The sequence below is a fragment of the Lynx canadensis genome, chromosome B4 (assembly GCF_007474595.2).
Source record: "Lynx canadensis isolate LIC74 chromosome B4, mLynCan4.pri.v2, whole genome shotgun sequence".
Classification (NCBI taxonomy): Eukaryota; Metazoa; Chordata; class Mammalia; order Carnivora; family Felidae; genus Lynx; species Lynx canadensis.
This window is the reverse complement of record NC_044309.1, coordinates 134,388,412-134,411,856: the sequence shown is the minus strand read 5'-3', so window position 1 is coordinate 134,411,856 and position 23,445 is coordinate 134,388,412. Positions and strand designations below refer to the sequence as shown.

Here is a 23,445-nt window from a genome sequence, read left to right as displayed (position 1 = left end):
AGGAGGTGGACCTTTTAAATGAACATACAGCCCCCCGGCTAAAGAATATACTTCCCAGCCTCCCTTCCAGCTAGAAGTAGCCATATGACTAAGTATTGAGCAGTAGGATGTGAGGGGATGGGAGGGGGACGGCCATCATGGAGTGTCCTCCAAGGAAGGAAGGGGTCACACTTCCCTCCCCACCTTGCTGCCGGGGGTGCAAGCGAGCCCTCTGGATTTTGCCAACCAAGGCATCACGCCAGGCACGGGGAGAAGCCACAGAGAAGCACAGATCCCTGGACATGTGTGGAACCAGCCATCAGACCAGCTCCAGAAAACTTCCCATGAAAGGTGCTGTGAGAAAGAACATTCTATTTGGTTTAAGGCCCTGTTGTTTTCGCGTCTCTGTGCCTGAATCCATATCCTAACTGGTACTCTGCTTCGTGTACTCCAGCTACTGGTTTGGTTGTCCCAAGCAGGGGGAGGGGGTGAGAGCTACTGGTTTCTAGTGGATGGAAACCAGAGATGCTCATTATCCCACAACACACAGGGCAGTCTCCCACAACAAAGAATGATCTGGGCTAGGGGCACTTGGGTGCCTCAGTCAGTTAAGCATCTGACTTCGGCTCAGGTCATGATCTCAGGGTTCTTGGGTTAGAGCCTCGAGTTGGGCTCTGCTCTGACAGCTCAGAGCCTGGAGCCTGCTTCGGATTCTGTGTCTCCCCCTCTCTCTGCCCCTCCCCCACTCACACTCTGTCTGTCTCTCACTGAAAATAAATAAAAATAAAAATAAAATTTTAATAAAAAAAAAAGAATGACCTGGGCTAAAATGTCAATAGTGCTGCTGCTGAGAAATTACTTTACCTACCCTCTCTGAAATAAGTGTCCCCATCCCTACAAAGGGTTTTTTATGGCACTATTATGTGTTTGTTTTTTTTTATGAAGATCCAGTGAGATGACAGACATGACCCTACCTTCAGGAAAGGAGACAGTCCTGCAGAAATAGTCATGAAGTCTTTATTATTGCAAGAAACTAAGAGGGAAGCCCCAGAGGAGGAGAGTGAGACAGGCTGCTACTCGACATCCCCAATGAGGCAACAGTGTTCCACAAAGGAGGAGGGCTCCCTGGTGGGGTTGGGTGGGCAGGGGGATGGTGCTGGGGGCTGCAGTACAGGGCAGGGGCCTTGGGGAAGGAGAGAGTAGGGAAGCCTGGCACAGGGAGGGAGGTGAGAACCACTGTGGGCAGCCTATCACAGGCTCGCCCTGTCCCCGCCACCTCCCGCCCTGCTTGGGGCCTCCGCTCTCCCTCTTACACATACACACCTGCCTGTCCCCCTCCCCAGTCCCCCCTCCCAGACTCTCTCTCTGGTCTCTCTGTCTCTCTCTCTTTCACACACACACACCCCTCCATCCTCTGTGGTCTCACCCCTCTGCATACCCCATCACACACGCTCACCATTGCCAAGTCTGAGTCCAGAGGGGTGGGGCTGAACTGGAAGGAGCAGACACCCCTCCAAATAGGGCCTTTCCCTTGGGTCAGCTTTGAAGCCTGCCGTGTGAGGCTGCAGGGAGGTTGCCTCCTCGGGTGGAGCGGGCCGTTGAGTGTCACCAGGGATTCATTGGGAAGTGGGAATCTAGACACTTAGGACAGGCAGGGGCAGCGGTGCCTGACTCCAGGCGAGGGGCGAGAGTGCTGGGCAGCACAAAGGCACTGGAGGCCAGCGGGGGATAAACCCAGAGCTGGGGAGGGCAGGTGTGGAGAGAACTGGCTTGAGGTGGAAAGCAAGCCCCGGGCCAGCAGCAGTGACACCTCAAGATACCCAGGTGCCCCTATCTCACCAGGTGCAGCCAGTGTCCACCCGGGGCACCCAGAAGCTTCTGCCGGGAGGGCGCAGCTCCAGAGGGGTGGCCTGGAGGAGCAGACGTTGTCCTCTCTCTGCCTCGGGGTCTCCAGGCTGGGCGAGGCGGGGGAGGGCGCCCGGTGCCCGGCGCCGGTCGGCTCAGACCTCTGGGCCTCCGAAGGCCAAGTTGTCGCGGACCATCAGGGTCTTGCGGAGGTCACGGTCCACCAGGGGGCGCTGCATGCGCCACTTGTGCGCCTCCTGCAGGCCAGGCTCGAAGTAGTAAATGCAGGCGCCGAAGCCCACCAGGATGAGCACGGAGATGACCAGGTACACGGGCACGAACCAGTCCAGGAAGTGCGGCATCGCGGCGGCCTCAGCTGCCGAGACACGGGCGGTGAGTGGTGGCGGAGGCGCCCCTTGGCCCACCTGCCAGCCCGGAGGGAGGCGCACAGGCTTCGCACAGCCAGGAGGTGTGAGCATCACCTTACAGATGGGACGGCTGAGGCCCAGGAGAGTGGAGGGCAGTGGCTCAGCAGCCTGCCCCCTGCCCCTGCCAAGAACAGAGCTGCCCCCATCACAGGGTGGGGTGGGGGGACCGGCTGGCTCCTACCCACCCTTTCAGAAGCTTATATATAACTGAAGGCCAGGCCTGGTTCAATCCCCTCTCAGGCATTATGTGCCCTCAGGCAAGTTGCCTAACCTCTCTGGGCCTCAGCATCATTGTCCCCTGTGGAAGGGGACACTAACAGAGCACTCAGTAAAGGACGACATGGGCTATGCCTCCTCCTTGCCACCCCTCCCGGCCCTGACTGTGCGGTCTCAGAGGCTGCTGCTTGCCAAGCCCTCACAGATGAGTGGGTCCCCAGCCACCCGCACATCCTGGCAGGGTGTGGTTTGGTGAACAAACACCCAATCCCCAGGGGATCTCGTTGATATCAACAGGGTCTGCACAGGCTCTCGAATTCAGGCCCATGCCCCAAATCATAATTATAAGACTGTGGACACAAGCACCGGCCCCAAATCCTTGGGCCTTGGGTTTCCACATCTGGAAAGTGGGAATGAAAACAGCACCCACCTAGACCGTATGGCTGTTGTGACAGTTCAGTGGGTTAATTTATGTAAAATACTCAGATTTAGTGCCTGGCACATAATACGTGCTACCTCGTTGTTTGTTCTTACTCTCTGAGCCTCAGTTTCCCTAACTGTAAAATGGGGATAAGAAATAGGACCATTTCTTAAGGTCGCTGCGAATGTTTAACAAGATAATGCCTAAAGAGCTTTTAGCACCAGGCTGCATCAGAACCAGCACTCATGTAACATTACCTATTATTTCCAGTGACCCAGTGGCAGGAAAGCAGGAACATGAAGGGCAGCAGGTGCAAGGTGCCTCCTAAATGTCACATACACACAGACCCCTTAGAATGACCCAGAGATACCCACATCTGTGCTCTGCCAACCTCCCCAACCTCATCTCCTGGCCTACCTGGCATCATCTTGAACTGCTTGCCAGTCACCTATGTGCACCTGCGTATCATACAGTCTCTATCTTTCATATGCTTTCATTTTCCCCGGAATCTCCTTTGTACTGTGTTCAGGTGACAAACTTCTATTCGTACTTCAAAAGCCAGATCACAGACCATCTCTTCCAGAAATGGGATAAAGCAGGACCCATTAACTTACCCTCAAACCCTTCCTAAGGTATACAAAAGGAGTAGGGTGAGAAGCCCCACCTCTGCCTGCCCAGGCAGGGAGAACATTCTTAGAATGTGTTCACAAACCTTATACGGGGCCTGTGGGGTAGGTGTTAATGGCTACATTTTACAGATGAAGAAACTGAGGCCCACACGGGTTCACTAACTTGCCCTGGGTTGCCCAATTGGAAGGGAGCTAAGAGCTGGACCCTAAACCCCCTGAGATGGCCTGAGGTTTGAGTCCTGTGGGGTGGGTAAAGACCCCTGAGCAGAATGAAATGAGCAGAGGTCCCCCGTGGCTTCTGAGGGAGGGAAGAGAGGGGACAGATGGAGCGACCTCCAGGACGGGCTAAAGACAAGCCCTAGCTCCTCAGACCTCTGTCTCCAAACTCCAGCTCCCCTTGTCTCATTACTTCCAGGTGGGTCTTCAAGGCGGGCTGTGACCCCGGGGTGGGGGCGGAGGGGGGAGAGATGCTGCTTCCCAGGGGTAGCCATCCTAGGGCCCGCCCCTGGCCCCCCGGGTCCCCGTTGGCTATTCCGAAGCACAATGTCTCAAGGTGCCCTAGTCATGCCCTCCTAACCATCTGTCTTTCTGGAAAGCCAAAGAGTTCAGAATTGCTTGGCGTTGCCTGTTGAGGGGAAGTTGGGAAAGGGGGCTCCCAAGCAGGAAGGCTGCTCCAAACTTACCTGACTGAGGCCAAAAGATTCGTGTCCCACCCTTGGCTACAGGCAGGACCCCAGTCCCCCTGCAGCTTAAACATGAGAATGAGGAACTTGGGCAGAGTTGTAGCAATTTTGGCTGCAATGATGTGAATCTGTGGACCCCAGCTTAGGGTCCCCCAACCTCTCTAGCCCTGCGATAAAAACCATTCTAGGGCAGACTGAGGACCCCTAGACCTTCTCCTAGTTGAGACAAATCACTCACTGGTTCTCTGTGTGACCTTGGGCTACTCCTCACCCTCTCTGGGCTTCAGGGTTCCCCATGCACAGTGACAAGGTTGGGGGGGGGGGTTCCAGATGATCTATAAGGAATTTTCCAGCCCCCACTCTAGCCAAAGTCCCATCCAGGACAGTGTGAGGGTCGTAGAGCCCCTCTTTCTGTCCCCCCAAGGCATTGGCACTACTCGGTGCCCCTTTCCCCCCACCCCCTGCTTGTCCGCAGACCCACCTCACGACCTGCAGATGCCTGTTCCAGGGGCTCTGTGCTGAGCGCACCGCCTCGGCCTGAGCAGCTCAATGTCGGCCTGTGGACTCAGTTGTAGCTGCTGTCCCCAGAGACACTGCCATCTGCAGCGGCCCTGGGTGCTGGAGGCAGAGAAAGGGCGAGGCCACTGCCTCCCGTGGGAGACAGAGCTTCTCAGGCCCAGGACTCTGACGGGGCTGGGAGGGGGCAGTCCTGGGCTGGCAAGGCACACTGGTAGGTCTCCCTGCCCACCAGGAGACACTTCCCTCTGCCCCCGACCCTCAGGATGGCAGGAGGCGGGACGTGTCTCAGCCAATCAGCAGCCTGGCAGAGCGAGGGCTTTATCCTCCGTTGCCCTGGCAACCAGCCTTCTCTTCTGGATCCCTCGCACTGTGCACGTGGTACAGAAATGACAGGGCAGGGTTGGGAGAATTCGGGGAGGAATGGGAACCACCCGGAAGGCTGCTGAGTCCCGTGGTTGCTGAGCCTGGAGAGGAGGGAACCCCAGCTGAGATAAATGGAAGGGTTTGGAGGCTTGCCGTTTGTGGGTAGGGAGAGACGAGGGTCCCTGGCAAGCGGGTGGGGACACAGAAGTAATGACGAGTAGAGCCAACAAGGGCCATATGTCATAGAGGAGAGAATCAATTCTGAGACAGGGACTCCGGACACATTGGTCCAATGTGGACACTGCTTCAGTGCTTTATTCATATTAATTCATTTATCCATCTTCCACGGTCACACAGCAAGAAAGTCACAATGCCACAGTCAGAGCCTAGCCTGGCCTTCAGGCCCCCACACAGGTTCTGCCTCACCCAGCCCCCCAGATCCCCTGGGCTGGGATAGAGCCTCAGATGGCTGTGACTCCCAGGCACTGAGGACCCCCACACATCACTTCATTCTGCTCTCAGTGGTGCTGACAGCCCATGCGGGGACGAGGCAGCCTCAGCTCAGAGACGTGATGCTGCTTACCGTCTCCTTCATCTAGGTCATTCGGCTTCTCAGTGACAAAGCTGGGGAGTGGGGGTGGGGTAAGGGGCCCATCCCCCAAGCCTGGGCCCTCCCTCCTGTGCTATGGACAGAGTGTCAGCAAAGTGTCAGGCGCCCAGTGTGCATCCCATAAACAGCAGTGGTTATTGTCTCAGGAGGACAGAGTGGCCCCAGAGGCCAGAGGCTTCAAGGAACCCCCTCCCCAGAGAGTCCGTTCCCAGAAATCTGAGGACAGGCAGGTGGGGAAGGCTGTGGGGGAGATGCCTTCAGGACCCTGGGTCCCCCACCCCACAGACACCCAGCCAGCTCTGGGCCCATCTGGACCCCTGCAAGGGTCGTAGGTCCTCTCCAGCATATATAGGGCAAAGGGAATGAGTTTGAGTTCACAGAGGGATTTGTATTAAGACAAATTACATGGAGTAAAATGCAACTCTTTTTTTTTAATTTCTTAAGTTTATTTATTAATTTTGAGAGAGAGAGTGCATGCGTGCATACGTGTACAATGTGAGCAGGGAAGGGGCAGAGAGAGAGGGAGAATCCCAAGCAGGCTCCTCGTTCACCCCAGAGCCCAATACAGGGCTCCTCAATATGTAATGTTACATGAGTGCTGGTTCTGATGCAGCCTGGTGCTAAAAGCTCTTTAGGCATTATCTTGTTAAACATTCGCAGCGACCTTAAGAAATGGATCCCAGGGGTGCCTGGGTGGCGCAGTCGGTTAAGCGTCCGACTTCAGCCAGGTCACGATCTCGCGGTCCGTGAGTTCGAGCCCCGCGTCGGGCTCTGGGCTGATGGCTCGGAGCCTGGAGTCTGCTTCAGATTCTGTGTCTCCCTCTCTCTCTGCCCCTCCCCCGTTCATGCTCTGTCTCTCTCTGTCCCAAAAATAAATAAACGTTGAAAAAAAAAATTAAAAAAAAAAAAAAAGAAATGGATCCTGTTTCTTATCCCCATTTTACTGTTAGGGAAACTGAGGCTCAGAGAGTAAGAACAAACAACGAGGTAGCACGTATTATGTGCCAGGCACTAAATCTGACTACCCACCATGGTGGGTCCATGTAAATGGACTCAAATACAACACGCACTCTTTTGTGTCTGGGCCTCTCCCTCAGCACAACGCTTTTGTTGCTCACCGATGCTGTTCCATTTATCAGTATACCACAACTTGTTGATCTGTTGACCACTGAAGGACATTTGGGTTGTTTCCAGTATTGGACAATTGTGAGCAAAGCCTCCAAAGTGCTTTTCAACAGTTTGGAGTAGGAGAACAGATCGGAGTTGGGGGAGGGAAGACAAAGGGGCACAGAGAAACCAGCCACAGGATTCTTTATTTCCACAAAAATCTATGGGAAGCTTGGGGTGCCTGGGTGGCTCAGCTGGTTAAGCGTCCCACTTTGGCTCAGGTCATGATCTCATGGTTCGTGGGTTCAAGCCCAGCATCAGGCTGCTTTGGATCCCCTGTCCCCCTCTCTCTGTCCCTGCCCCACTTGAGAGTGCATGCGCTCTCTCTATCTCAAAAATGAACGAGCATTAAAGATATGTTTTCAGAACCAGGGGAAGCTCAATATGTAATAGAGACAAAGCCTGAGCTGCTTCTGTGAAATAACAGGGTGGGCTTTCTGGATTCTACCCACTCAGCTTCTCCTTGTCCCCTCCAGCATCCCTGAGGTATCTCCACAGAGTTCCACAGAAGCTGATTTCAGAGACAGTATCCCAGAAAGCGTCTGACGGCCCTGCCAGCTCTGGGTGTTCTGGGGGTTGGGGGGGGGGGGGGGGAATCCCAAGCAGGCTCCACACTGAGCACTGGGATCGTGACCTGAGCCAAAATCAAGATTCAGATGCTCGACTGAGCCACCCAGGCACCCCTGGGTGTTCTTGATACAAGAGTTTCCATCCAGGCCTGGGTCTGCCCTTCCTGCCAATCCCCACCCTTCATCACGGTGCGATTCTACTCACGACTATTGTGTATTGCACCGCCCGTGTGACAAGCACCAACTCATCTTAGCGCCACAGCCAATAATCACCTCCCCCAGCGAAGTGTAGCCGTGGCTCCCCAGGGACCCTTCATGCATCTGGGCTCCTCCGCTCCCTGGGGCGGCCCTCACCAACCGTGCTGCTTTGGTTGTTGCTATCTGTCCTTCTACCACGGAAGCAGGGGTGACACCTCTGGTGCCTGGGTCACTAGTGCCCAGCACCAGCATTGGCCTGAGGCAGGCACACAGCACGTGTTGATTGAATGGGTCTCAGCTCAGCCCCTCCTAGAAAGTGCTGACCGGAGCCAGAATCTCTTTGTGATACTCTAAGGACCTCAGTCACCTCTGAGACCTCATTCTCCCCAGTTTCTCCTCATTCCATCCACTTCAGCCACTGGCCTCGTTGCTGCTCCTCAGAAGTGACAGGGGTGCTCCCCACCCTCCCACCCCCCAGGCTCTCAGCACCTGCTTTCTGCCCAAAGCCTCTTCTTCAACGTACTGAACTGGCTCCTCTCTCACTAAATTCAGGCATCTGCTCAAATATCACCTTCTCTCTTTTTTTTAATTAATTTATTTTTTCAGAGAGAGAGAGAGCAGGGGAGGGGCAGAGAGAGAAGGAGAGAGAATCCCAAGCAGGCTCCGCACTGTCGGTGCAGAGCCCGATGATGATGTGAGGTTCGAACTCACGAACTGTGAGATCATGACCTGAGCCGAAATCAAGAGTTGGACGCTTAACCGACTGAGCCACCCAGGTGTCCCTCAAACACCACCTTCTTGGGGCCCCCCCAAGTGGCTCAGTCGGTTAAGCATTCAACTCTTGGTTTCGGTTCAGGTCATGATCTCACGGTTCGTGCCTTAAAGCCCCACATTGGGCGCTGCGCTGGTGGCACGGAGCCTGCTTAGGATCCCCTCTCTCCCTCTTTCTCCGTCCCTCCTCTGCCTGTCCTCTCTCTCTCTCAACATAAATAAATAAATTTTAAAACAAATTTAATAAAACGACAAAGAAAACACATCACCTTCTTCCAGAGGCCTCCCCTGACCTAACATAGCTTCTTCTTGTCTGCCCTGTCCTCCAGCCCACCTTACTTTATGTTCAGAGCACTCATTACTCTCAGACTTTTGGCGAGTCTCTTCCACACCCTCTGCCGGAGGAATCAAAGCCCATCTGTGCTGGGGCAGGGACTCCATGAAGTCATTTATTTCCAGCTCTTTCTAAGCAAAATATAGTTTAGTCCGCAGTGAGGGTTTAGGTTAGATGGGAATATGCCTCTGTTGTCCTAGGTATCACAGCAGTGAGCACACTGTGTGATCAGGGTCTGACTCCCCCACCCCAGAGTTGATAATGTCTGATTCATCTGTATTCTCAGGGTGGCGCATTGGGTCTGCCCTCGGAAATGATGAAAGGATCAATGGATGTAAATCAATCCATTCATTCAACAAATAATTACTGAGCGACTACCATGTACCAGGCACTTTTTAAAGGGCTGGACATGCAAAATGACAAAGTCTCTGCTCTCATGTGTCTTATGCTCTAGCTGGAGAGACAGACAGTGAGCAAGTAATTATATAGCTGTTGGGAGAAGCAATCTGCCATGGGCCCTGGGGCATCCCTGCGGGTTCTTGCTGGGTATGGCAAGGCCCTGAAAGCTCTTTGCCCGGGGTTGTCTCAGGGTTGTGTTTGCAGCAACCTTGGAGAATGAGGTGACATCTCCCCCAATCCCCGACAAAGAACAGGCCTGCCTACCACTCACTATAAAAGCAGTGAATCTCTAATCCCCGTGTTCCTCCTCGGGGCTGCCATCCACCAGGTGTATGGGCCTCCATGATGGGTCCTTTGCAGGGCTCGGGGGACATGGGGCACTGGCGCACACAAACATAAAGCCCTAGCTACTGGTTTTACCATGAGTAATGGGAAACATAAGAGACAAATCTTACCCAGGAGTTTCATGTCTTCTGCCAGCATCCATGAAACAGTAATGGACTATTACTAAACAATAGTAAACAGTGACAGTTTATTAGTTTGTAAATACTGTAAAATCACACAGGCTGTACAGTTCTTAACTGTATGTGAAGTGGAGATTAGTGCGATTGAGAAAATAGAGCAGAAAAAAGGAAGAGAGGGAATATGGGGGAGACTTGCTATTTTTTTTAAAGATAATGGGTTTGTTTTTTTTTTTCAGGGCGCCTGGGTGGCTCAGTCGGTTGTGTCTGACTGTTGATTTCAGCTCAGGTCATGATCCCAGGGTTGTGGGATCGAGCCCCATATTGGGCTCTGTGCTGTGCATGGACCCTGCTTAGGATTCTCTCTCTTTCTCTGTCCCTCTCCCCTGCTTGAACACACTTTCTCTCTCTCTCTCTCTCTCCCTCTCTCTCAAATAAAAATGAAATAAAGATAATGGGGGTTTTTTGTAATTATTATTTTTTTATGTACACCCCTGAACTCACAACCCCAAGATCAAGAGGGGCATGCTCTACCAACTGAGCCAACCAGGCTCCCCGAGACTTGCTATTTTTTTTAATATTTATTATTTATTTATTTATTTATTTATTTATTTATTTATTTATTATTTTGGCTCAGTCGGTAGGGCGTTCGACTTCGGCTCAGGTCATGATCTCGTGGTCCGTGAGTTCGAGCCCCGCATCGGGCTCTGGGCTGACAGCTCAGAGCCTGGAGCCTGTTTCGGATTCTGTGTCTCCCTCTCTCTCTGACCCTCCCCTGCTCATGCTCTGTCTCTCTCTGTCTCAAAAATAAATAAATGTTAAAAAAAACTTTTTTTAAATAAACATTTATTTATTTATTTATTTATTTTTTAATTTTTTTTTTCAACGTTTATTTATTTTTGGGACAGAGAGAGACAGAGAATGAACGGGGGAGGGGCAGAGAGAGAGGGAGACACAGAATCGGAAACAGGCTCCAGGCTCCGAGCCATCAGCCCAGAGCCTGACGCGGGGCTCGAACTCCCGGACCGCGAGATCGTGACCTGGCTGAAGTCGGACGCTTAACCGACTGCGCCACCCAGGCGCCCCAACATTTATTTATTTTTGAGAGAGAGAGAGAGCGAGTGAGCATGAGCAGGGGAGGGGCAGAGAGAGAGGGAGACACAGAATCCAAAGCAGGCTCCAGGCTCCGAGCTGTCAGCAAAGAGCCTGACGTGGGGCTCGAACTCACAAACCACGAGATTATGACCTGAGCCAAAGTCGGGTGCTTAACCGACCACCCAGGCACCCCACTGAGACTTGCTATTTTTTTTTTTTAATTTTTTTTTTAACGTTTATTTATTTTTGGGACAGAGAGAGACAGCGCATGAACGGGGGAGGGGCAGAGAGAGAGGGAGACACAGAATCAGAAACAGGCTCCAGGCTCTGAGCCATCAGCCCAGAGCCTGACGCGGGGCTCGAACTCACGGACCGCGAGATCGTGACCTGGCTGAAGTCGGACGCTTAACCGACTGTGCCACCCAGGCGCCCCTGAGACTTGCTATTTTACATAGAGTTGTTAAGAATGGCCTCTCTGCTAAAGTAGCCTTGGAGCAGAAACATGGAGGAAGTGAGGAAACGAGCCAAGTGACTATGGGGGAGAAGAACTTTTCAGCCACAGGGAGCCGCAGGGACAAGGCAGGAGGTGGGAGGATACTTGGAATAATTTGAAGAACAGCCTAGTGGCCCATGTGGCTAGAGGAGTGTAAGAGGGAGAAGAGCAGAAGATGGGTCAGGGAGATTGTCAGGGACCAGAACACATAGAGCCTCACAGTCCATGTAAGCCGTTTGCAATGTACGCTGAATGAGATGGGAACTATTGGTGGGTTTTGATCAGGTTCTGTTTTATAGGGATGACTCAGATTGCTGTGTGGAGAAGAACCGGCAGCCCTGGGGACCAGAGTGGAAGCAGGGAGCCAGTGAGAAAGTTGTTACAATAGTCCAGGTGAGAGATGGCAGTGGCTTGTCCTAGTGGTGGTAGTGGAGGCGGTGAGAAGTGGTCAGCTTCTGGATGCATTTTAAGACTAGAACTCGCAGGCTGGCTTATGGGTTGGAATGCGGGGGATGAAGAAGAGGAGCCAAGAATGACCTCAAGGTTTTGTTCTGAGCAGCTGCATGGATGGAGTCAAATGAGATGGGGAAGAAGAAATGAGAGGGGCAGGTTGGGAAGGAATCAAGAGTATGATGAAATGGGGTGCCTGGGTGGCTCAGTCCATTAAGCCTCGGACTCTTGATTTCAGCTCGGGTCATGATCTCATGGGACATGAGATTGAGCCCCGAGTCAGAGCCTGCTTGGATTTCTCTCTCTCTCTCTCTCTCTCTCTCTCTCTCTCTGGCCCTCCCCCGTCGCGCGCCCCTCTCTCAAAATAAAGAACCATGAAAAAAAAAAAAAAGAGCATGATGAATGAGCCTTAGTGAACAAAAATGAACAAATGAATCACTGAACACCTTCTTTCTCTGAGGCAAGGCCTGTCCCATTGACAGCACTTTAACAGCCGGGGGGCCGGAGCTGGAACGCCCCCATCAAAAAAGCGGATGTGGATTCCTTTAAGAAAGTTGCTCTACCACGCGAAGCCCCGCCCAACTATGGTCACGCGACCCTCGGTCTTACCCTTAAGGGCGGGCCTCCCGCATTTTGAAAGATCCGCGCGCACTTCCAGAGCTGCGGTTCGCCCGCCGACTGGGATGTCGGTGTTGCGGCCGCTGGACAAGCAGCCTGGCCTGAACACGGCCACCATCTTGGTAGGCGTCAGCTGCTCCGCTTCCCCTGACCGCCTTTCCTCTTTGGCAGGGCCTCCACCGTCTGTCTGGCCCTCTGGGCTCTCTGAGGTTCTGATGCGCGCTTTTCGGGCTGAGGTGTGGTGGGCGGGAGGGCCGCATTCTGAACCAATCGGAGTAGCCGCCCTCTGAGTCTGAAGGACGCCCCCACCAATAGGTGCGCGGAGGGCTCTTTTCCGGTTTCTGATTGGTGGGGCGGCTGGGCGGACTGGGACCCGGGAAGCTGTGTTCAGCGCCGGACAGGTAATGGTTTTCCCAGCGTCTCTTGGGTCCTGCCTTACGAGGCAGAGTCTGGGGCAGTTAAGAAGTGCTGTGCAGACAGTACTGGAGCGGGTGCATTCTGGGCCCTCAACTGGGGCCTGGCGGAGCCTTCTCTCGGTAAACGGCGTCGTGCGCGTGGGAGCGGGAATCCTGGGAGTCGAGCGGTCTTGGGTCTGTGGCCTGATCCCCAGGCCCTCCAGCGGGACTGCCGTGCCCAGGCATCAGTAGGCCGCCTTCTCTCCCCTGACAGCTGGTGGGCACGGAAGATGCTCTTTTGCAGCAGCTGGCCGATTCGATGCTCAAGGAGGACTGCACCTCGGAGCTGAGGGTGTAAGTAGCTGAGGCTGGGGCGGCGAGGGGGGGGGGGGTCCCATCGCTCTGCCGTGGCTGAACTGCAGCCTGCTCTTGTAGGCGGGCAGAGGAGCTGCCAGAGAGGCGGGCGCAGGTGGGGCCAGCCCCTCAAGGCGTGATCTGCCTCCAGCTAAGATACCCTCCATCACTCTCTCACACATGTGTTCTGTGTTCCCCTAGCACTTGTCATCATAAGAAATGTCCTTGTTCCCCTGTTTGTTTCCAGCCTGCCACCCCCGTGGACCCAAGGTCAGCTCCTTGAGGTCAGGGGCTTTGATTTTTGTTCACTAGTGAATCCCCAGTGCTTTGAGCAGTACTTGGCACAGAGTAGTGTTCAGTTACCCCCCTAATTTGGAGAAAAGATGACTAAGCAATTAGGTTTTGTTTTCTTTTTCTAACTGGTGGAGAGTAGAAATAGCTGCTGGTGGGAAGCAAGGGACTGAATGTATGTGGGTGTCGTTGCCCTTCATAGATAAGCTGCAAGGGTCCGTATGGAAGGAGCATGACCCCACTCTAAAGGGTGCTCCTCCGTGGGAACTTGAAACACCCCTTACTAGGAGAATAAACCCCGTTACAGCACTTTAAAGAATCTCCAATGAGGGAACAAGTTCAGGCGAGAGTGATGAAGGTGACTTACCCAAGGTCACATAGCTGGTAATTGGCAGACCTGAGATTTGAGCCGACTTCCATTGCCCTCCAAGGGGGTTCAGTCTTAACCCCTAGTCTTCACAATCTAACAGCCCTCTTCTGGGTCTCATCTCCCTCCCAGCACACAGTGTAGCTGGCTCACCCCATGCCATCTTATAGCCCCAAATCCCTCTTGCCAAGGCAGTTCCCAACTTTGAGGCAGAAGGAGTCAGACAGAAGTCATCTAGAAAGGACCGGCTCTGCTCTGCCCCTATGCTCACCTGAGGAGTCTTGCCCACAAAAGCATCAGGGGCATAGGGGAGGAGCCCTTGACACCGTCTTACCCTAGGAAGGTCAGTATGTGAATGGTCACTGTGATGTGGGTACATATATCTTTAGTCTTCCAATTTTTTTTAAACGTTTGTTTATTTTTTGAGAGACAGAAAGCACGAGTGGGGGAGGATCAGAGAGAGAGGGAGACACAGAACCTGAGGCAGGCTCCGGGCTCTGAGCTGTCAGCACAGAGCCCAACGCGGGGCTCAAACTCACGGACCGTGAGATCATGACCTGAGCCCAAGTCGGACGCTTAACTGACTGAGCCACCCAGGTGCCCCAGTCTTGCAATTTCTTGTTTTTCAGCCACCTGGCAAGGTCCCTCCCTCTGCCCTCCAGTGTGGATCGGCCCCGAATTGACTTGATCGTGTTTGTGGTCAACCTTCATAGCAAATACAGGTGAGAACCAGAGAATGGGTACCTTCAGGGCTCAGGTAGACCTGGGATGGTGACCTCACCTATGCCGGGAAGGAGAAGACACAGGGGGAGGCTGCCTGGGGTTAGCCCAGAGGATGAGGATGGGAAGCCAGTGGCAAGTGTATGATATTTTAAAGACACTGATAGGGGCACCTGGGTGGCTCAGTCGGTTAAGCGTCTGACTCTTGATTTCAGCTCAGGTCATGATCTCATGGTTCGTGAGTTCAAGCCCTGCATCGGCCTCTGTGCTGACGTCATGGAGCCTGCTTGAGATTCTCTCTCCCTCCCTCTCTGTCTCTCTCAAAAATAAATTTTAAAAATAAACATTAAAAAAAAAAAAAAAAAGACTGGTAAACCCCAACAGTGCCATCAGTCATTGAGCTAATGTTTTCTGTAGCCTTCTCTGTATCCCTGATGGCAGGCACAGACATGAATGAAATAGACCCCTGTCCCCAAGGTGTTCCCAGCCCCCTGGGGGAGGAAGCTAGACTCTTGAACACAGAGCTGTAGTAGCTAGCATAGGTACTATAAAAGAAGGATGCATTGGGCTATGAGAGCCCCAGCAAGACCTGTGACTCTCAGGACATAGGGCAGGGTAGACTTTCTGCTGGAGATGACCAGGTTGAGGTACCGAGGTAAAACTGGGAGTGAGCAGAAGGTTCCAGGTGAAGGGTTAATGTAAAAGGTAAGAGGAGCATAATGTGTACACAGGACTGTTAAGGCTGGTCCAGGGTCAGGAGCCCAATGTAGCAGCCAGGGGAGCATGAGCGGGTGGTGATGCTTGGGGCCCGGCCTGGCCTCCCCGTGGTGCTGGCAACCTGGGGACAAGACTGCAGCCAACCTGGGGAGTACAGAAGAAGGTTCGCTCTCTCCCTCTGGGGGCGATGGCTGACCGAGGGGAGGCAGGACACAGCATCCAGCACAGAAACCAAGGCACATGCCTCGTCATGTGGTGTGTGTTAAGTGAAGGCTGTAGTGGAAGCACCTGGAACCAGGGACAGATCGATACCAGCTACAGCCAGCAGCAGGAGCAAGTCCAGACCCGCTGCCTGGCCAGCTGGAACAGACGAGCAGTGACTTGGGCCCACAGTGGGGCAGAGAAAGGGCTGAGATCTGCCACGATTGCCAGAGGTCCTGACTCAGCAGATCTGTTCTTTGGGTGAGACCCATCTCTCCACCAAAGCTGACTGGGTCTTTGGGGAGATCCTGCTCTGTAGTCACACTTAGGGGCCGAGAGCCACCCTTACTGTTTGCCTTAGGCCTCGCTTGTTCAGGCTGAAACCTTGGCCTGGGCCACCTGACTAAGATGGCTTTTTGACCAGGAGACGACAGATTTCTTTATCATTCCTTGGACACCAGTGAATGAAACCCTTGGCCCAGAAGGTTAAAGGGCCCTTTTCCTGGAGGAAAAGAGTGTTTTCACATACTTGATGTAACTGTAAATACTCTAACCTTATTGGAAAGCAATATGGCAATACCTAGGTACATTTATTTATATATTTATTTGCCTACCTATTTATTAAGTTTATTTATTTTGAGAGAGAGCACGAGCAGGGGAGGGGCAGAGAGAGAGGGAGAGAGAGAGAATCCCAAGCAGGCTCCGCACTGTCAGCACAGAGTCCGATGTGAAGCTCGAACCCATAAACCGCGAGATCATGACCTGAGCTGAAACCACGAGTCGGACACTCGACTGACTGAGGCACCTGGCGCCCACCTAGGTACATTTTAAAAAGACACATAGCTGTGACGCAGCCATTCTACATCTAGCATCGGTCCCACAGAAACATTTGTCTGCATGTGTGAGAATATATATAAAGGAAAAATTCATATGCAAGAGGAATTACACCCCAAACTGTCAGCAGCAGTTACCTCGGGGACGTTGAGACAGAAGGTGCCGGAGAGGAGACTTCCTTTTTACAGAATACCTCCATATTCACTATGGGATTGTTGTACAGGCTTGAGTCATTTTGTAATTAAAAATACTCCAACAAAATGAAAGATGAAGTATTCCTCTAGGGGTGTTTCCTCTTACCCTCCTCTCCTTCTTTGGCCTCTCTGGGTTGAGGAACGCAGCCCTCCACCTTCTCTGTGGTAAGGTTTGTCCTGTGGTTCGTTTTCTCGCGCCAGCCTCCGGAACGTGGAGGAATCCCTGCACCATGTGGACGCCACCTTCTTCCTGGGGAAGGCAGCCTTCCTTGCCACCGGCGGTAAGTGCATCCTCCCCCACCCCCCACCGCGGGCGCTGTGTGGCCGGCACTGCGGTGGGGGACTTCTTACTGAGGCCACCCAAGGGACCAAAGAACGTGAGCTTTGGAATCTGACCTGTTGGCGGTGTCTCTGAAAGTGAACCTGAGCAGATCGTTCTGCTGAGATAATTGCTAAGAGTTGCCTGGCGGTTCCCTGTGGCTTGCAGAGTAAAAGCCACGGTCGGTCCTGTAAAGGCACAACTTTGGCCTTCCACCTTCCTGTCTAGTCTCGTCTCCTGTTCCCGTCCCCTTCTTTGGTTCAGCTTCTCCTTCTCTGAGCAAGGCCTGCCGTTCCTGAGAGACTTTGTAACACTAACGGTGGAAATAGCAATAACTGACCTTTATTGAGCCCTCACTGCACACCAGACACTGTTCTAAAAGTGCTTCGTTTCTGGATCACTTAATCTCCGCTACAAACAACCCTCTGAGGTACATACTGTTATCTTGGTTTTAGAGCTGAGGAAACTGGAGCCTTGAGGTGAACCAGCTTGTGCAAGGCCCACAACTAAAAAGTGGTAGATGGGGCGCCTGGGTGGCGCAGTCGGTTAAGCGTCCGACTTCAGCCAGGTCACGATCTCGCGGTCCGTGAGTTCGAGCCCCGCGTCAGGCTCTGGGCTGATGGCTCGGAGCCTGGAGCCTGTTTCCGATTCTGTGTCTCCCTCTCTCTCTGCCCCTCCCCCGTTCATGCTCTGTCTCTCTCTGTCCCAAAAATAAATAAACGTTGAAAAAAAAAAATTAAAAAAAAAAATAAATAAAAAATAAAAAAAAAAAAAAAAGTGGTAGAGCCCATATTCATACCTAGATGGTCCTATTCCAGAGCCCATGCCCTTCGTGATTCTATCATATAGCTTCTCCTGGATGCTTTTTTCTTCTTTGTCTAGCTAGCCCCTATTTCCTGTCCCCTCGGAGACACCTCCCTGACCAGCCCTGCAGTCTGGGCCCCGAGGTGTCCATCCCACGCACGCTTCTGTCGTATAGACTCCCCACCCTTCCACCTACACCGATGGCGTGTCTGAGCTGCCCTCCTCCACCCAGCTGAACTGCAAAGTCCTTGGGGGGAGGGCCTGGCACAGATTATGCTCAATGAGCATTCATGAATAAATGAAAGCCGGGTCATTTCTATATATTAATTCACCGAATCTCTATAGTAACTCAGTGGAGTGGGGGCTGTTACCATCCTCCTCTTCTAGATGAGGAAACTCAGGTTTTTATAGAGCACTCTCTCAAAGCCCTTTCAGCTTTATTTTCTAATTTAATGATCTTGGCTGCCCCGAAAAGAAGGTTGAACAGGACTGTCACCTCACTGACTAGTAAGCAGCTGAGGCCCAGAGAGAGGTAGTGAATGACTTCGCCCAGTGCTTCCTGGATGACTGCTACGAAGGTAGAGATTACAGCCTGTAGCACTCACGGCTTCTTTGCAGCTGGGCGAGAGAGTCACTGCAGTGTCCACCGAAACACGATCGTGAAGCTGGCCCACACCTACCGAAGTCCTCTGTTCTTCTGTGACCTGGAGGTAAGGACAATAATCAAGGGGGTGCAGGGAAAGGGCAGTCAGCACAGTAGATGTGTCGAGAATGCTCTTGGAGAGTCAAGTGCCCGAGTGTGGAGGTCCTGATGTGGAGACACAAGATCCTAATTTGGATCTTGGCTTCTCTGCTCACTGGCTGGACCTTGGGTAGGTCTGTCACCCTAAGCGTTGGGGCGCACAGATGTAAAGTAGGGTGACAGTATGCATTCAGCCTGAGTGCCTCTTTCATGCCAAGTGCAATCACTTGTTGCCTTCTCTTCTTTTGCTTCGTTTTCTCTCATAACTAAGTTTTATATGTATGTCATGTGGGTCCTTGTTAATATCTCACTCTCCCGCTGGGCTGTAAGGGCTGTGAGGCCAGGCGTCTTGTCTGTTTCATTAACCAGTGCCCCCTCATGCCCGTCCACAGTCAGAATGCCCCTGTTCCCCTTACTCCCCTGGACCCCAGACCTTGTCTAGTCCCAGCCTGGGGCAGGGCATCCAGCAGGCAGCAGGGAAGACGGGTGGGTGGATGAGTAGAGGGTTGGAGGGACACATAGGGTGTCCGTTCTGTCCCAACTCACTTCTGTTGGTGTTTCTCATAGGGTGAGTCTAATTATAAGCGTCTCAGAGCAGATTTCTATTTTGCTGATATACTTCGCTCTCCAGCCTCACTTTCTGGAACATGAATCCTGACGTTTTGCTAAAAGTGCTCAGCAGCTGTCCCCTCTGGGAGGCTTGCTGAGGGCTCCCGGGACCTGGGCCACCCCACCCATGTCGCAGGCCTGCTTGGTTTTAGAGTGTGTTTATTGGTTTTGAAGTTCATTTCTGCTGTGTTCTTGGTCCTGCACCTATCCCCAAAGGTAAAGTGATATAATGCAGAGAGAACTGAGTCAGCACACTGTCCCTTACCACCACCCAGACCAGGGATTCTTATTCATGGGTCTGTGGACCCCTCTGGCCTGAGGGTAGAATTCAGGGGATCGGTGAACTTGTATGAGAGAAAAAAAAAATACTTTTTTTTCCCATTAAACTCTAAGTGAAATTTGGCGGTGTGAATACAGGCAAGAGATGTCAGTCTTAGCAGTATTTGCCTGGGGCTGTTACCAGCAGAAAGGGCAGATATTTCCATCTCATAAGAGGATGGGGCAGATCTCCTTGTTCAATGCATCCATAAAGATGCGCATACCCCTTGGTCACAAATTCGTTTTTCATGCTTGACGACTATTTTAGTCAGCACTCTGACCTCACAGGACGCTGAGGCCTGGGGCACACGCGAAGTGCCCGCCCTTCCAGACTTTCCCCACAACATACCCCAGAAACCCAAGACTTCGAGAGGAGAGGCAACTCGCTCAGTCATACAGCTAGTAAGTTAAACGGTAGAGCCAGCAGGTTTGCACGCTGCTGTCTCTTTTCCTTCTTAGGCTGTTAACTGTGGCTTTGAACAGTCACTTCCCCCATGCAGCCTTCGTCTTCCTATCTCTAAAGGGGAATCATCATCTTTGCCCCACAGCTCAGGTACCTTAAACCTTAGGCGGTTCTGGCTGAGGGGACCCCCAGCCTGGCGCCGTGTGGTGTAGTTCTCTTTGTGGTCAGTAGGTGGCAGGCCGTACCAGGTATGAGGAGCCTGACCGCTCTCAAGGAAAAGGCCTGCGTCTGTCCGCCGGTCTAGTTCCAGCCCTAGCAGCTGGCCTGCTGGCAACGCAAACCTGGCATTCCCTCACATGAAGCACCCGGTGGTTGGACAGCCCTCACTCCTCGTACCTGTGCTGTCCTTTTTATTTATTTATTTGTATTTAGTTAATTTTTTTGAGAGAGAGATGGGGTGGGTACAAGTGAGCGAGGGGTAGAGAGAGAGGGAGGGAGAGAGAGAGAATCCCACGAGGGGCAGAGGGGCAGAGAGAGAGAAACGGGGCTCACCCGAAGTAGGGCTCGAGCTCACCCACGGGGAGTGGGAGAGGTTCGAACTCATGAACCGTGAGATCATGACCTGAGCCCAAATCCGATGTTTAACTGACTGAGCCACCCAGGCGCCCCCTGTGTTGTCCTTTTTAGGGCACAGTCCTCCACATATCTGAGTTTGAGCTTCGCCATGTTTTAAGGTCTTGGCACGGTAGGAATTATCAGCCCCCTTTTACACGTGAAGAAACACATTCACGGAGCTGTGGGATTGGCCCAGTGAATTTATCTCCTAGCTCTGCTCTCCTAGCTCTGCCAGTGAGGCCCCGCGCTGCTCCCTGAGCACACGAATGAATCAGGCATGGAGCCTGCCCTCTCAGAACCCGGTGAGGCAGAGACTTCTACCCCCGGCGGCTAGACCCAGCAGTCATGGTGTAGACGTGAAGGACGTGCAGAGACCTGGTGGCCTGGCATGGGAAGAAGCCGTTCCTTCCTGTAGGTGACAGGAGCCATCTGATGTAGTCAGGCTTGGGTTTGGGGGCCGCACCTCTGGAGTGTCGTGTGTGGATTGGAGGAGGCTTGGCCAGAGCTGAGGCTTGGGGTCGAGGCTGCTGCAGGAGACCAGCCGGGGAGCCTGAGTGAGACCGGCAGCAGCAGCTGGGAGGCCTCTTTCTGAGACAAAGGCCACGGAAGTCAGAGTAAGGATTTAGTCAACAGATATTTTTAGGTACTTACAGTGTGCCAAGCACTGTTCTGGGCCCGAGGGATGCATAGAACAAAACAGTAAAAAAGGGGGAAAAAAAAATCTCAGCTCTGTCGTAGCAGAGGAAACATGTAAAGAAGTAAAATGCGTGGGGCACCTGGGTGGCTCAGTCATTTAAGCATCCGACTCTTGGTTTCGGCTCAGGTCATGATCTCACGGTTCATGAGTTTGAGCCCCACGTCGGGCTCTGCACTGAGCACGGAGACTGTTTGGGATTTTCTCTCTCCCTCTCTCTCTGCTCCTCCCCCAGTCATGCTGTCTCTGTCTCTCTCAAATAAATAAACTTTAAAAAAAGGACAAAAAAAAAAAAAGTAAAACGCATTAGAAAATGAGGATGTGATGGTCAAGAGGCGGTAAAGCAGTAAGGTTTAGTGTCAGTGGCCGGGGGTGACTGTTAAAGAGATCTGTGGAGGCGGTAGGGAGGCAAGCCGTGGAGACTCCTGGTGGAGGAGCACATGGGGCCAGAGGAGTGTGGAGACTTGCCTGGTGGGTCCAGGGTCCCCCAGGGAGGGCTCCCTGGAGATGCGTCAGAGTGACAGCGGGGCCAGAGCCGGAGGGCCTCATGGGTCTTGGTAAAGGCAGTGGCTTTCACTCTGAGTAAAACTGGAGCCACAGGGAGGGGTGTGGGGGCAGGGAGGGGTGTGGCCCGACATGGGTTTTACTTATTTTTATTTTCCACTTACGTGATGTGGGTTTAAATGGATCCCTTAGATGTGGCACAGAGGAGGGGGCAGCCCGTGAGGCCAGAGGAGAGGAGAGGCCAGGGGAGTGTGGGGTCCCGGGGGCAGGTAGAAAAGCATCCCAGGGACGGGGCGCGGCTGGGGCAGGGTCTGCTGAGAGGACACTCGGGGAGAAGGACAGCTGCCTCTGGATTTGGAAAGAGGAGTCGCAAGTGACAAAGGCGGAAGCAAGAGCAGGAGGGCTGAGGGTGCCCAGTCCCTAGTTTGGGCGACTGGTTGGACGCTCATGCCCCCCTTCCCCGGTCAAAGCAGGAGCAGAGGGAGGACGAGCTGGTCCTGCGGCGCCAGCCCCGTTTGGCGGGGGAGGGCGGCTCAGCATCGTTCTTCCTTCACCAGGCACTGATTCCCTGGTGCCAGGCCCTGGAACAGAGTCACCCGCCCTACGTGACCCCACCCCACAGCGCCTCTGGGCCCCTGCCTTCAAAAGCAGGGACTCTTTGTTGATGGCACCTCCCTGTCCCCCTGAGGGCCGCTGCCTGTCGGCCCCCCTTTTCCGTCCCTCAGCTCCCAGGTAAGGAGCCTTCGGGGCCTCTGCCTCCCGGGCATTGTCTGGAACTAGCCCGGATCCAGATCCCTGTTCTGCGGCCACTAGACGGTTCGTTTACCCAGCTTCGCCAACCTTGCCTGCTAAGCCCCGTATCTCGGCTTCCAGCCCCTTCTGGCGGGCCGTGCGGCAGGACCGGTTGCCCCCGACCCGCCTCCCCCATCCTCTCTTCTCCCCCTGCAGATAGAAGGCTTTCGGGCCACCATGGCACAGCGCCTGGTACGCATGCTGCAGATCTGCGCTGGCCACGTGCCCGGTGTCTCAGCCCTGAACCTGCTGTCCCTGCTGAGGAGCTCTGAGACCCCGGCCCCAGAGGACCTGTAAGGGCTGCTGGCCCCCGAGCCGCCGCTCCCCCCGCCTGGTGACTGGTAGACTTCCGCTGTCGCTGAAGACGGGGTCGGGGCTTGGCGGGCCCTGGCTCAGCGGTCAGATGCCCGCACGACCCGACTCGTCCCAACTCGTCCGCGCTCCAGCGGGGAGCCCAGCTGGCGGGCCTGCAGCTCCTTCCCTCCCGCAGAGCCCGTGTCTTCACCCACCTGCCCGGATACATCGCCACTTCAGGCTCCATTTGAACAAAGCGTCCACGGCTCAAAACGATTCAGAAAACCGCCGGCCTCCTCCATCACCTTGATTTTGCAGATGAGGACACGGACTCGGAACAGTGAGGAGGGCCGGGCAGAGGGGGCATTGCACTCTGTGACCCAATCCGACCCACATCCCGGCCTTGCCGTTCTTCAGGAACCTGGTGTTGCCGTTTGGAGCCTCAGTTTCCCCGGGTGCGGAGTGGAGGTCGTCCTGCTGACCTTGTTGCGTTGTGAGGACTGAGTGAAGTGACCGAGGGGACAAGGCTGTGGTTGTATTTCTCCCTCCACTTGTTGTGTGCTCTAGGTATTTCATAATCCGTTGTATCAAGGTGCCAGCCAAGTGCTCAGGGAACAGTAACCATTGTTTGAAATCACACAGAACTGGGTTCAAAAGCTGGTGCAAAGCCAGGAATTAAACCGTTTGTGAACTCCTAAGTTGCGGAGAATTATGGGCTGGCTCCCCGCTCGGCAGTGAGAGGCTGTGCCTTGACCGTGGCTCCTCTTCTCCTTTGGGTCTAGTTAGAATTTGCCAAAGTGCCAGGGTCGGAATCCAGAAATGCTGTCAGCCAGGTCGGGGCTCCTGCCGCTCCTCGGTGGCCAGCTGGGCACACAGGAGTTTGGGGGCAAACAGGGGTTGGTGGACGAGACCTCAGGAGGAGAGCCAGGTCTGGGCTCCCTTGGACCATGCCGGCTCCCCCCACCCCTACCCTGCTTGTCTGTGCTGGGGCCTCCTCGTGCCCCAGCCTGGCACCCCGGGCAGGGCCGGC

General features: G+C 53.7%; 1 protein-coding gene and 1 long non-coding RNA gene across 5 annotated transcripts; one reads left to right on the top strand and one right to left on the bottom strand.

Moving 5' to 3' along the window:
• Nucleotides 1-982: 982 nt before the first annotated feature.
• Nucleotides 983-4,997, bottom strand: LOC115517804. 3 transcript variants are annotated; one of them, XR_003970072.1, is made up of 3 exons: nt 4,683-4,997; nt 3,147-3,213; nt 983-2,200 (listed from the first exon to the last, which is right to left on the bottom strand). It is a non-coding gene; the product is annotated as an uncharacterized LOC115517804 (long non-coding RNA). The 3 variants fall into 3 exon arrangements; XR_003970071.1 differs by lacking the exon at nt 3,147-3,213; XR_003970070.1 differs by lacking the exon at nt 4,683-4,997 and having other exon boundaries at nt 3,147-4,575.
• A 7,268-nt stretch (nt 4,998-12,265) lies between these two features.
• On the top strand, nt 12,266-23,207 carry CENPM (centromere protein M). 2 transcript variants are annotated; one of them, XM_030320799.1, is made up of 6 exons: nt 12,266-12,370; nt 12,918-12,997; nt 14,285-14,377; nt 16,523-16,602; nt 18,063-18,154; nt 22,278-23,207. In XM_030320799.1, exons 1-6 carry the CDS (start codon nt 12,314-12,316, stop codon nt 22,416-22,418), a joined length of 543 nt encoding a protein of 180 aa, XP_030176659.1. In that variant the 5' UTR covers nt 12,266-12,313; the 3' UTR covers nt 22,419-23,207. The 2 variants fall into 2 exon arrangements, with proteins under 2 accessions (XP_030176659.1, XP_030176662.2); XM_030320802.2 differs by lacking the exon at nt 12,266-12,370 and adding an exon at nt 12,647-12,784 and having other exon boundaries at nt 22,278-23,206.
• Nucleotides 23,208-23,445: the final 238 nt, after the last annotated feature.